General features: G+C 45.9%; 1 protein-coding gene across 1 annotated transcript in view; it reads left to right on the forward strand.

Annotated features, from left to right (window-relative positions):
* The window catches only part of LRRC49 (leucine rich repeat containing 49), a 174897-nt gene that overhangs the window by 57396 nt on the left and 104460 nt on the right, over positions 1 to 13041 (forward strand). The window contains exon 8 of the mRNA XM_075857918.1: positions 1339 to 1482. Coding sequence (XP_075714033.1) covers positions 1339 to 1482 — 144 coding nt within the window. The remainder of the gene's footprint in view (positions 1 to 1338; positions 1483 to 13041) is intronic.

The raw sequence follows: 13041 nt of genomic DNA on the forward strand, positions 1-13041 counted from the left end.
TTGAGGATGCATTGGAGCGGTGCAAGAGTGTGTTAGTGAAGTATGTTGCAGTAGTCTAGGTAGGATATGATGAGGGTATGTACAAGCATTTTATCGGCTCTGCTCCGGGACTCTGTGGAACTCCCTGACATCGCTGTCCATATATGGACAGTGTGTCAGGGTCTTCCCCAGAGCGGAGTCCCGAGCAGAGCGCTAGTACAGGCTCTGCTCCGGGACTCTGTGGAATTCCCTGACATCGCTGTCCTGACAGAGGAGACGCGGGCAGAGCGCTAGTATCGGCTCTGCTCCGGGACTCTGTGGAATTTCCCAGAGCAGCATCTACAGAGGGCACTGTGGCAGCATCTACAGAGGGCACTGTGGCAGCATTTACAGAGGGCACTGGGAGCATTCACAGAGGGCACAGCGGCAGCGTCCACAGAAGACTCTGCGGCAGCATCCACAGAGGGCACAGCGGCAGCATCCACAGAGGGCACAGCGGCAGCATCCACAGAGGGCACAGCGGCAGCATCCACAGAGGGCACAGCGGCAGCATCCACAGAGGGCACAGCGGCAGCATCCACAGAGAGCACAGCGGCAGCATCCACAGAGGGCACAGCGGCAGCATCCACAGAGGGCACTGCGGCAGCATCCACAGAGGGCACTGCGGCAGCATCCACAGAGGGCACTGCGGCACTATCTAAAATGGGGCTGCCCAATCTTGACATGTGTGTCTGCCAAACGCTGCCAACTGAGCCGCCGGACTGCATTTAGCGACACTTAAACTGGAAAACTGGATTATTGAAATAAGCACGTGGAGAAATATCTCAAGTTTTAAACCTAGCGGTATTATTATAGTAATGTAGTATTATTATTATAGTAATATAGTGTTATAGTAGTTCAAATAAGTAATTTATTAACAATAATTTTGTGTTGTATCAAATTTGAAAGTATTGCGGCCCGTCAACTTCCCATTTTTTCTATATGCGGCCCGTCAACTTCCCATTTTTTCTATATGCGGCCCACTTACCCTGCCGAGTTTGAGACCCCTGGTGTAGAGCCATTAACTGTAATTGATCTGGTAGAGGAAATTGAATGGGAAGGAGAAATGAATCATTACGTGGTCTCCATTGAAAACAGTAAGCTGCCTGCATAATACACTAACTTACTAGGTCCTCCGCGAGAAAACGCTGTTTGTACCTTCTCTCTACTCCAGTTAAGCTAGGAAACCCCTTTAACAATTCCATTGTACTTGTGTCTGTCAGTAATACATGGACACATAAGGTCACAGATGATGGCACTATTGATATTTTATTTCTCATTAAGTTGATCTAATCTGTGTGATGTGCTGTTTCCTTACAGATATCTAAAATAGAGAATATTGGTCACCTGGGAGAGTTAAGAGTGTTAAACCTTGCTCGAAATCAAATAAACCAAGTGGAAAACTTAAATGGTCTAGACTCGCTGACAGAGCTCAACCTGAGGCATAACAACATCAACAATGTGGTAAGAAGTATATATAGTGATGTATTGTGGATTATCTGCATAATCTAGTGAAGGTGCTCAAAAAGGCCATTGTTCGGATTTTTATGTTTCAGTAATTTTTATTGAAGGTTTTCAAGTAAGACAAACCATACATCATACAGAGCAAAAAAAACAGTCAGGGGCATTCCCTGCAAATCGTATCATAACAGACAAATATAGTCCAAATATCTATCGAAAAGGGAAAACAAAAATAAGAAAGGTGTTAAAGGGAGGGAAGGAAAGAGAGAAAAAAGGTGGGGAAAGACAGAAAAATGAGGGTCAAATGTCTTCCAGGCAAAATGAGCCTAAGAGATCGTCCCAAGATATCTGATCCGTGGCTGCCAAACTTGGAGGAAGAGCTCTTCTTTATCTGAGACCATACAGTGTAAACGGTCATTGACCATAATCCAATTCAGTTTAGTTTTAAGCAAATGAAGAGGAATCACAGGACTTTTCCAAGATATAGCGATAGCAATTTTGGCTGTCCGGAAAAGAAAGGATACAATTTATGAGGAGCTTTAGACAGTCCAGGGACGGTCTCATTAAGCAATGCCTGTGACGGGGACAATTTCAAGTTAATCTGAGTTATAGAATATAACATATTAAAGATTCGTCGCCAAAACGGTGTACCTTCGGGCAACCCCACCATATATTCAGAGGGTCTCCCACACATCCACAGTGTCTGAAGAAGAAGACAAGGTAGAAGTGAACATCTTGGCCAGTCTACAGGGAACTATATACCACCATACAAAAAACTTTATAATTGGCTTCGACCAGTGAAGCGTTAATAGACATTTTTGCAGTACGTTCTGCCATATCTTGCCATTCCCGAACCGTAAAGGATGTATGTAGGTCCCTCCCTCACATAGACCTATATGACAGCTTGTCCGACGGAGAAACCAAAAATGAATAAATATTAGACAATATATGATGACCACTAGAATTATTCAAACATAAATTCTCAAATACAGAAGTATTCTGCAGAACCAAAGTAGGTTTAAATGAGGACATGAAATGATGAATCTGGTGAAAACGAACAAATCTCAGAGTCCGGCATGTGGTGGATGGACTGGTAAAAATGACAGGGTTTTATACCTAGTCTATCACAAAATTGTCCAATTCGCTAAAGATTTTTATCCAGTTACCATTAAAACGCTGACGGTTGCATTCCAGGAGCAAAAATAGGATTAGCAAATAATCTGGCTGCAGGTGTGTGCACAGAACAGAGCCGGAACCTATGACTCAATTTATCCCACAGCGCCAAGGAAGAAGAGAGGAGTGGACATAACACGTGGTCTGTGCTTGGGCTTCAACCATAACAACTGGTCTACAGGAACCTCAGGAGTAGCAGCCTGTTCTATAGAAATCCAATGCATTTGTTTACTTAGGCCCCATGCACACGACCGTAAAAAATCTCAGTTTTTGCGGACCGCAATTGCGGTCCGCAAAAACAGAGCCATTCACTTTCATTGAACGCTGACACCTTTCCGTAGCACTACGGAAGGGTGTCCGTGCCGTGGAAATGTTCCGGGAATTATGGAACATGTCGTCTGTTCTTTTGTATTTTGCCGGCCGTGCTCCCATACTTTTGTATGGGAGCACGGCCCCAAAATGCGGCTGTCAGTCGGCGGGCCGTGATTGCGGGCACGGTCGTGTGCATGGGGCCTTATACTGTGGAGTGAGACTAAACGTGTCAGACGAGCTGCATAGTATTATTTAGTGAGGTTCGGTAAACCTAAACCCCTGGATACTTTAGGAGCATACAGAGTACTTTGTGGGACTCTACATTGTTTCGGACCCCAAACGAAGGACAATATAAGCCTTTGAAGGTCTTTTAAATAATGGTCAGGGACATCTATTGGTAAAGTGCGGAAGAAGTATAAGATTCTGGGAAGAACCGTTATTTTAACAGCTACTTCCTACCAAACCAGGAAAGAGGCATAGAAGCCCAGTGTAACAGGCCTGTTTTCAGTTTTTGCTTGAGAGGGAGGAAATTTGAGTGAAAAAGGGTGTAATCGCAAGGAGTAAGGTGAACCCCCAGATAGGAGATTTTGTCTTCCCTCTATCATCTCAAAGTTCAATTGTATCAACTTGGCCATAAAATGTGGAATGCTGATTTTCAAAACCTTAGACTTATCATGGTTGACTTTCAATCCCGAGATCTGGTAAAATTGGTCTAAGGCCTCGTGCACACTTACATCACCGTTTTCACGGCCGCTTTTGACGGGTCCGTGAAGCCGTTTTAGTGGCCGTGTAGTTTCCGTGTGCACTACGTGTTTCCGTTTCCGTGCGCCGATCATGGTACTGTCCAGGGTGCTGAAAGAGTTAATGGGCTGCACTGATCGGCGTAACTCTTTCAGCATCCTGGACAGTACCATGCTCGGCGCGCGGAAAATACAATTTTAATGTAATAAGTTCATACTTACATTCCTCCTGTCCGGCCCCCAGCGATGATGTTCAATCCATGTCGCCGCTGCAGCCAATCACAGGCAGCCGCGTCCTCTGCAGCCAATCACAGGCAGCCGCGGCCTCTGCAGCCAATCACAGGCTGCCTCTGCAGCCAATCACAGGCTGCCGCGTTACACAAGAAGGTCGGACTGGAGGAAGAAAAGGGACTCGTCACCAAGACAACGACATGGTACGTATGAAATGCTTTTTTTTTTTTTTAATCAGCAGCCTCTTTTCTCTATCAGTTATTGATAGAGACAAGTGGCTGCCGATTAGTGTAATGTTTTTCTGCCCGCCCGGCGGTTGCTAGGCAACGGCTCCGTCACACACGGACGGCACACGGATGCCTTCCGTGTGCCTTCAGTTTTTTTGACGGCCCCATTGACTTGCATGGGCCTCACGGTCACGGATTCTCTGACCAAAGTAGGACATGCTCTCTTTTTTTTTTTTTTTAATCAGCAGCCTCTTTTCTCTATCAGTTATTGATAGAGACAAGGGGCTGCCGATTAGTGTAATCTTTTTCTAATGTTTTTCTGCCCGCCCGGCGGTTGCTAGGCAACGGCTCCGTCACACGGATGCCTTCTGTGTGCCTTCAGTTTTTTTGACGGCCCCATTGACTTGCATGGGCCACACGGTCACGGAATCCCGGACCAAAGTAGGACATGCTCTACTTTGGATCGGAAAGGAGCAACGGACCGTCAAAAAAAACTGTAGTGTGCATGGCCCCATTGAAATGAATGGGTTCAGGGTGCTATCAGTGACAAAAACGGATAGCACCCTGAAGGAAAAAACTGAAGTGTGCATGAGGCCTTAGGCGTGATAGAGATTTATGAGGGGCCGAAGGGGGAACAACAAAACCAATAAGATGTCGTCCGCATAAAGTGCACATTTATGTGTCTGACCCCCAACCTCAACTCCCTTTATGTCATTATTCATCCTGATCAGTTGGGCCAAGGGCTCTATAGCCAAGACAAAAAGAATAGGGGATAGAGGGCACCCCTGTCTCGTTCCCCTGCCTATAGTTATACGTCATGAGAAGAATCCCTTGATTATTACCTGGGCAGATGGAGCCGAATATAGACTTCTCAAAAGGGTAATAAATTTATCCCCAAACCCCCAACGGCTCAGGACAAAAAATAAGTAGTCCCAGGTCAGGTAGTCGAAAACCTTATGCAGATCCATTGACCGGCATGGTGCTCCCTTCTTCCGTGTTCCATCCCAGTGTGAACGAACAAGGGATATAAGATCAATGATCCTTCTAGTCTGATCAGCTGCTTATCTGTTTGGAACGAAACCGACCTGAACAGGGTGAATGTATTTGTTCTAGAAAGGCATTGAGTTTCGTGGCCAAGATTTTAGTGAGTATCTTCATGTCAACATAATTATTGATATTGGCCTATAGTTTTGACAAGAAGAGGGGTCTTTACCTGGCTTTGGTATCGCAGAAATGTACGCCCTAAGAGCTTCAGTTCCAGGAGGACTACCGTCCCTTAAAGCATTAATTAGGAGGACCAGGTGACATCCGCAAATTTTTTATAATAGAGATTAGAGAACCCACCTGGTCCTTGGGATTTAGCTGATTTAAGGGATTTAAGCCAGGGCTTCCTGAGACGATATAGGGGTCTGATAATATGGGCTAGGAGATATCCTTAAATAATTGTCTGCTTTCATTTCATCTAGTTGGAGAGGGGATTTATACAGGGAGGAATAGAATGAAAATAACCTATTGAGAACTTCTTTAGGGTGTTGCGTGAGATTACTGTTCGCTAGCCTTAGTTTTGGGACCATAATATTACGAGACAATGGAGCAAGTTTCCGAGCTAATAGGGTGCCAGGTTTGTCACTTTGGGCAAAAAATCGGTATTGCGTCCATCGGATGTGACGTTCTGCTATAGTTGTAAGGCATAAGTTAAGCTCAGTATGGGCATCCTCAATTTTAGACTGCAAATCAAGGTTAGTATCCGCCTTCTGTTGTCTCATTAAAGCTAAGTAAGTCGTTTCCTTATCTTTAAGAGTTTGGTCTCGAGTTCTTTTTAGACGCGAGGCAATCTGACACTTCCCCGGCAATTAATTGGGAGGCCCACAAAGCTACCCTTATGGGGAAACTTATTCAGTCGCACAGTTAAGTTGGAAATACTGTTCAAGTTCCGTGGTAATTTCTTTGAATATTTGGGGGTTTGTCAGAAGGGATTCATTCAAGCGCCATGAGCTAGACCTAGGTTTAAGCCGGAAGCAATCCAATGTAAGCAACATCAAGTCATGATCTGACCACGAAATGGGATGTATTTTGGCATGAAGTAGACTATTTAAGAGCTGAGATGGAAGGAATATATGGTCTATACGAGAGTAAGACGAATGGGCATGAGAGTAAAAGGTATAATCTCTGGTAGAGATATTAGCAGATCTCCAGGCATTCACAAATCATAGGAGTGTAAAAGTTTGGCTAATTGCAACTCCTGTTTAGGGAGGGGGGCAAAGGGAGGAGGGACCTGTGAGAGTATTGTCGAGTAGGTGATCCAACGCTACATTAGAATCCCCACCCAAAAACACCTTACCAAGGAGATGAGGAAGTGTCTAAGCATGGTATTAAAAAAAACGTATTTGTCCTTAGTTTAGTGCGTAATAGGAGATAAACGTGACCTGTGTGTCCTGTAGTGTACCATTCACGAGCAAATATCTGCCCCCAGGATCTGCCACCATGGTTTGATGTGTGAATTGAAGATTTATTTTGAAAAAGATGCCTACTCCTCTCTTCTTTTCCACAGCAACTGCTAAGTAATACAAAGGATAATGATTATGCATACATTTAGGACAAGAGCTAGTAGAGAAATGCAATTCTTGTAAAAACACAACATCACAATGCAAGGATTTATATGTTTGGAAAGCATTGCGCTGTTTCATCGGTGAATTGAGGCCTTGAACATTGTGAGTGACAATGTTAAAGGAGGATTGAGGATCAGCCATGACCTAAATGTTCACAGAATGCACAATATCGAAGACACCTGACCGTAAAAAGTAGGTGAGGGAAGCAAAAGTAAAAAAAAAAAGGACAACAAACAGATGCTATTTTGGTACATATAGCAAGATGTAGAACAACGCCGAAACAGGACCGTAAGGGATATTGAGAACGCCCCACCCCAAGAACAATACAATATCAGTGGGGTCTCTCAGGCCAAGGAGGGCATGCAATCACCCAACGGATGGGCCAACTCTCACTAGCTCAGCCCTTATCTAGCTAAAAGACAACAGCAAAAAATACCACAAGAATAAAGGCAAAAGCAATGTGAAAGTAAACATTAATAGCAAGCATCAAAGGGAGATGAGAAGAAAGTTCCAGTCGCAGAATCCCATGAGGAGTCTATCTAGATGACATCAGGGGTTGGCAAACTCAGGCATTAGAAGCTGGGGGTCGGGCCGAAGATCTAGAACTCCAAAGCGGCTGAAGACGTGTTGTAGCAGAGGAGGAAGCAGGTGGTGGTGATTTCCTCGGCGGGGGCGTGCCATCCTTCAAAATAAGACCCAAGCGTTTCAAAATGGCCTCTCCTTCTCAGAGAGAAGCAAAGCTGTGTGACCGATTGCTGTGGGGAAATGTAAGACGGAAAGGGAAGGCCCATCGATTACTGATCTCGTGACGAATCAGGACTTGGAGGAGAGGTTTTAATGAACGACGCCGACTTCCGGTTCCGGCGCTAGCGATGCAGGACTCGAGTGACTGAGCTCCCGCTCCCATCTAGCCTGTTTGCCTGCATGGAACGGTACCTCCTCAGAAGCGCACATAAGCCAGCCATGGAGGATTCAGCCGCGGCAGTGGAGAAGGGAGCTAAGATGGCGGCGCTTCCCGCCACTGCTCCCCCGCTATACACACAGGATGATGAGCTGCAGCAGTCTCAGTCCCCTTTTTCCAGCCCTGCAGAGCCCATATCCTCTTCTCATCCAGTACCTATCGATTTATATAGCCCTGGCCCATGAAGTGGCTAAGCGGATAGCGCCTGACCTGCAAAAGGCACTGGAAAAAACTGTGCAAGCTTCTCTTAACCGCATGCATGCGGATCTGGCACAAGTAACTTCCAGGACTGATGAATTAGAACAGCGTATAACGCTGTTGGAGGATGAAAATGAGCGCCTGCAATCCAAACTTAAAGTGGTGCTGTCTGCTACTACGCAGTTGGGGGACAAGGTGGAGGACCTAGAAAACTGCTCCAGGAGGAGCAACCTGCGACTCGTGGGTCTGAAGGAATCGGTGGTCCCTTCTGAGTTACAGCGACTATGTGAGAGGACATTGCCAGCAGCTTTGGGCCTTCCACGTCCCTGCCGGGTGGAAAGGGCGCACAGGGTGGGGCCGGACTCCAGAAATCTTCCATCAGCGGACGGCAGCAGCTCGTTTCGTCCCAGACAAGTCATCTTTAAGCTGTTGGATTACAATGATAAGGTGGCACTTATGAAGGCATTCCGCAGCAGATCGCGTCCGTTGGAGATAATGGGCTTGAGAGTGCTACTTTTTGAGGACTATTCTACGGAGGTCGCGAAACGCAGGCGTTCTTTCAGCAAGATCTGTACCGCGCTGTTCCAAGCGAAAGTACGTTTTTAATCTGCAATATCCAGCCATCTTACGGGTGTTTCAAGAGAGTGGTCGGACCAAGACATTCACCACACCGAAGGAAGCGGAGGACGCCCTTGCAGAGCTATGTAGAAACCGCCCCCCCGCACGAGGAGCAACGCAGTCCAGCACACAGCCCACGTCGCAAGTCAAGAGAAGTCGGACGGAGTCAACTGGATATGGAGCGAACCTGGGCGGGAACTTTAATGCCCACACCCGGAAGAGCCCGTGGAGGTCGATCCAGGAACGGAGGGGACTCTCTGAAGCCGCAGAGGCGATCGCGGGACCGCACCCGGTCTACGTCTCCTGATTGACGAGTGGAGTTTTCTCAGGACCCTTATCTCTGATGAGGTGGTTTTGTGGACGCTGTAGATCAATCGCAGGTTCCGATCTTTTGCAGATAAGTTTGCAGATAATTTTTTAATTTTGGATGGTTGCACTTGACGGTCTTATAATGCAGCTTTTTTCTGTCGTCAACTGATCTCATGTTACAATGTTAAAATGTATGCATTTTGATACTCTGCCGCATTTACACTGCAAGGGGTTTGAGAGAGAGTGAGTTAGGACATGCTCTAAGCACTCTCCTTATGTGCATATCCGACCGAGAATTCTACAAGGCCTCTCTCTCGTACGGGATTAGCCATGTCTGTTACAGGTCACATACTTGGGGAATGCTCGGTAGGGGCCTCTGGGTCGCTATGCGTGGCAGTCTAGAAGTGGAGCAGGGTTTATGGTTATGTTTACATACTATACTATAATCTAAACGGATCCTAGGCTGTTGGCCCTATGGTATAAGAATGTGTATCGGCTGCAAGGAGTTTATGGTGTGTTAAGGGCTGGAGCAGCTCTGTCACTATATGTGGTATATACGCAGGTCTGGGGGGAGGGGGAGGGAGGGACGTGTTTGTGCACGACAGAAGAAAGTGTAGTCTCTTACGCCAATGGGTACTAGGGGGTTGAAGGCCCTTGTCGCAGGCGATTTTTCTTCCTCTTTGGGTCAAGGCCTGATGGCCTTGATATGGAGTTTAGTTTTGTTTTCTAGGCCGGGTTTGGCTATGTTCTTAATGTTTATACATGGCTTTTAGGTAAAGATGGATCCGACTCCCCGAACCAATCACAACTTTTTGACGTCTTAGCTTATCTTATGCATTGCCCAATAACATGAAAATAATTTCATGGAACGTTAAGGGGCTTAGGTCCCCACAGAAAAGGACCAAACTTTTGCGACACATGAAACGTTTACACCCAGATGTAGCCCGGTTACAGAAAACTCACCTTACTGAGCCAGAATTTAAGTATTTATAAAAGTTCGGGGTGGGTCAGGTTTTTGGCTCGCCGGCTAGAGACGGTAAGGCGGGAGTTATAATTTTGCTACACAAAAATTTTGCTTTTACATTGGTGTCCCAGGAGCGTGATGATGAGGGCCGTTGGATCCATCTAGTGGTGGAACATGCAGGGGAAACTATTAGTATCCATAATGTGTATGGCCCGAATGCGACCAACACAGGTTTTTTTGGTCACTTGGAAGCCCAACTTCAGCAGGATCGCACCAAATTATTAGTTCTAGGGGGAGACCTTAATACTGTAAGGTCCTCCAGGGAGGATAGAGTGCAGGGGCCAGTTCGCATAGAAATAGGGATAGGATCTTGCCAGACTTTTTAAGACACACTGCCCTCACAGATGCTTGGAGGAGTTTACACCCTGATGCTTGGGAATACACACACTATTCTCATGTCCATCAATCGTGGTCGCATATTGATTATTTGCTGGTGAATGATGCCTTATCCCGACGATTACGTGAAGCGGCAATTGAGGATCTCATCATTTCGGACCATGCCCCGGTTACCATTACTCTGGCCGACACAGTAGCTAGGGGAACGGATTTTATATGGAGGTTCCCCTCCTTTCTTTCAACGGATGAGGGTTTTTTACAGAAGTTAAGAGGATGGTGGACGGAATTTGATGGGGATAATGCATCACACCGTTCGGACCCGTCATTGTATTGGCGTACAGCTAAAGCGGTAATCCGAGGGAAAATTATGCAATTTATGTCTAATCTGAAACGCAAGACTACCGAAGGGTACAAGATAGCGAGTGAACGATTAAGGTGTGCATACACGGCATTTTTACACTCTCCGTCAACGTCTCTGTGGGAGAAATGGAGGGGAGCCAAGCGGCAATTTGATCAGTGGTTAGATAAAAGAGAAAGTATTTATCGGTCCCAATTTGATGCTGATCTCATGCGTTTCAGCAATAAAGCGGGCAAATTATTAGCACGACTAGCGAAGGGGAGGTATGCACCGTCGCACATTTTAACACTTAACGATACCAACGGAATTCCTACATCAGATCCAAAAAAAATAAACACTATTTTGCGTAAGTACTACCAAGCCCTTTACTCAGACACGCCCATAGACCCCCAAAAAGGTAGGGAATTTTTGGAGAAGGTAAATTTGCCTGGGCTCACTCAGGAGCAGAACGACTATCTGAGCGCAGAGGTTACATTGGAGGAAATCAAGAGCACCATTAAGACCTTAGCTAACGGAAAGGCCCCGGGGCCAGATGGGTTTACGGAAGAATTTTTTAAATCCCTAAGAGAGGAAGTTAGCCCTATCTTGGTGGAATATTATAATATTTTACTAAGGACCGGTACTTTCCCAGCAGAGGCCAAAATAGCACATATAAAGGTATTACCCAAGAAGGGTAAGGATCCTCTTGACCCGGGGTCATATCGTCCCATATCACTGATAGACCAAGACCAGAAATTACTCACCAAGATTTTAGCTAATCGTTTGGCTATATATTTACCCACATTGGTGGGAAAATCCCAAGTGGGCTTTGTAAAGCGTAGGGCAGCAGTGACTAATCTGCGTAAGGTGTTGACGGTGCTAGAAACAGTCAGGCATGATCCCCAGCCAGGTACCCGGCCGGCACTCTTAGCGCTTGACGCAGAGAAAGCTTTTGATAACATACAGTGGGAATGGCTGGGGATGGTGCTGGATAAGATGAATGTCCAGGGAACCTTTCGGATCTTCTTGAAGGGTGTTTACAATAATCCCCAAGCTCGCGTTTATTCTTCAGGATTTCTGTCGGCTCCCTTTCAATTGCATAAATGGACCCGTCAGGGATGTCCCCTGTCGCCACTATTATTTTATCTAGCACTGGAACCTATGGCTAGATTTCTGGAGGTGGGGTCACTTGCAGTTAAGTTAGCCCTGTTTGCTGATGACGTTATACTTTTTATGTCAAATCCTCAAGAGCATTTACTGCCGCTCTTTCATTTTTTACAGGACTTTGGGCAATGCTCGGGATACAAAGTCAACATAGCTAAAAGCGAACTGCTGGAGTTGGGCAAACCACTACCTAAGACCTTTTGGCAATCCTTTGGATGTGGGATATCTCCGGTTAAGCACTGCATTACTTATCTAGGCATTAAGATAGGGAAGGTGCCTGACACCCTGTATGGCCTAAATTATCCTCCGCTATTTAAAAAATACAAGCGGAACTCACCAGATGGTGCCAGTTGCCGTTATCCCTTCTTGGGAGGTGCCACTTGATTAAGATGGTTAGTTTCCCCAGATTGCTATATCCCTTTCAAACACTCCCGCTCTTACTAAACCATGTGGATGTCTCCAAACTGACTTCCTCATTCACAAAATTTATATGGGCAGGAAAGAGGCCTCGCATTTCACTTACTAAGCTCATGATGGGCAAGCAAGAGGGGGGTTAAATTTAGGAAGAGGGTGCTCGAGGGGTGAGATCTCCTCCCTTGCTGGTACACACGATTTTACTGGTGGCCTTGAGATGCCTTCTGGGTAAATGGCTGGAAACTGACACGCCGGGGCTAGACCTGATAGTGTCCTGTTTGAAACAGTTACTAGCTCTCGAGCGGGTGGAGGTAGAAAGACAGAAAGAAACGGGAACCAAGAAGTTATTCCCTAAATGGCAAATATTTATAGAATCGCAGTGCACAGTGGCCGAGGTGGTGGAAATTGTTACGCCTTTCAGACACACAGCGTGGTATCATACGCAACTCCTGGCAGGCACTTTAGCAGGCTTGCAACTTTAATCTAGTTAGGGGATAGATGGGACATAGCTACTCATTGATGACCTAAGTCGTGTTCAGGGATAGGGGAAGTCATGTTTTTTCAGATGATATGAGGATCAAAACTTATGCCATGATTGTATGTTATGTTGTGTTAGTTTAATGTTAATTTGTTGGCAGTTGAGTGCTGTGCACTTATGACGCAACCTTTACGTGAAATGTTTATAAGAAAATGTGAAAACTGTTAATAAAAATGTTTTAAAAAAAAAAATGAACGACGCCTCTGGATCGTACGAGGAGCCAAATCAGCAAAAATCTGAATGTCGCAACTACGCAGTCGTAACTGCTCTGAGGACCTGATAGCTTTCATGACCCTTTGCTTCACAGAATAATGATGAGGCTTCACCAGCAAATTTCTGGGCAGACTATCCGTACTGGGAGCAGGAAGTGC

This window comes from Rhinoderma darwinii, chromosome 3 (assembly GCF_050947455.1).
Source record: "Rhinoderma darwinii isolate aRhiDar2 chromosome 3, aRhiDar2.hap1, whole genome shotgun sequence".
NCBI classification, from domain to species: domain Eukaryota; kingdom Metazoa; phylum Chordata; class Amphibia; order Anura; family Rhinodermatidae; genus Rhinoderma; species Rhinoderma darwinii.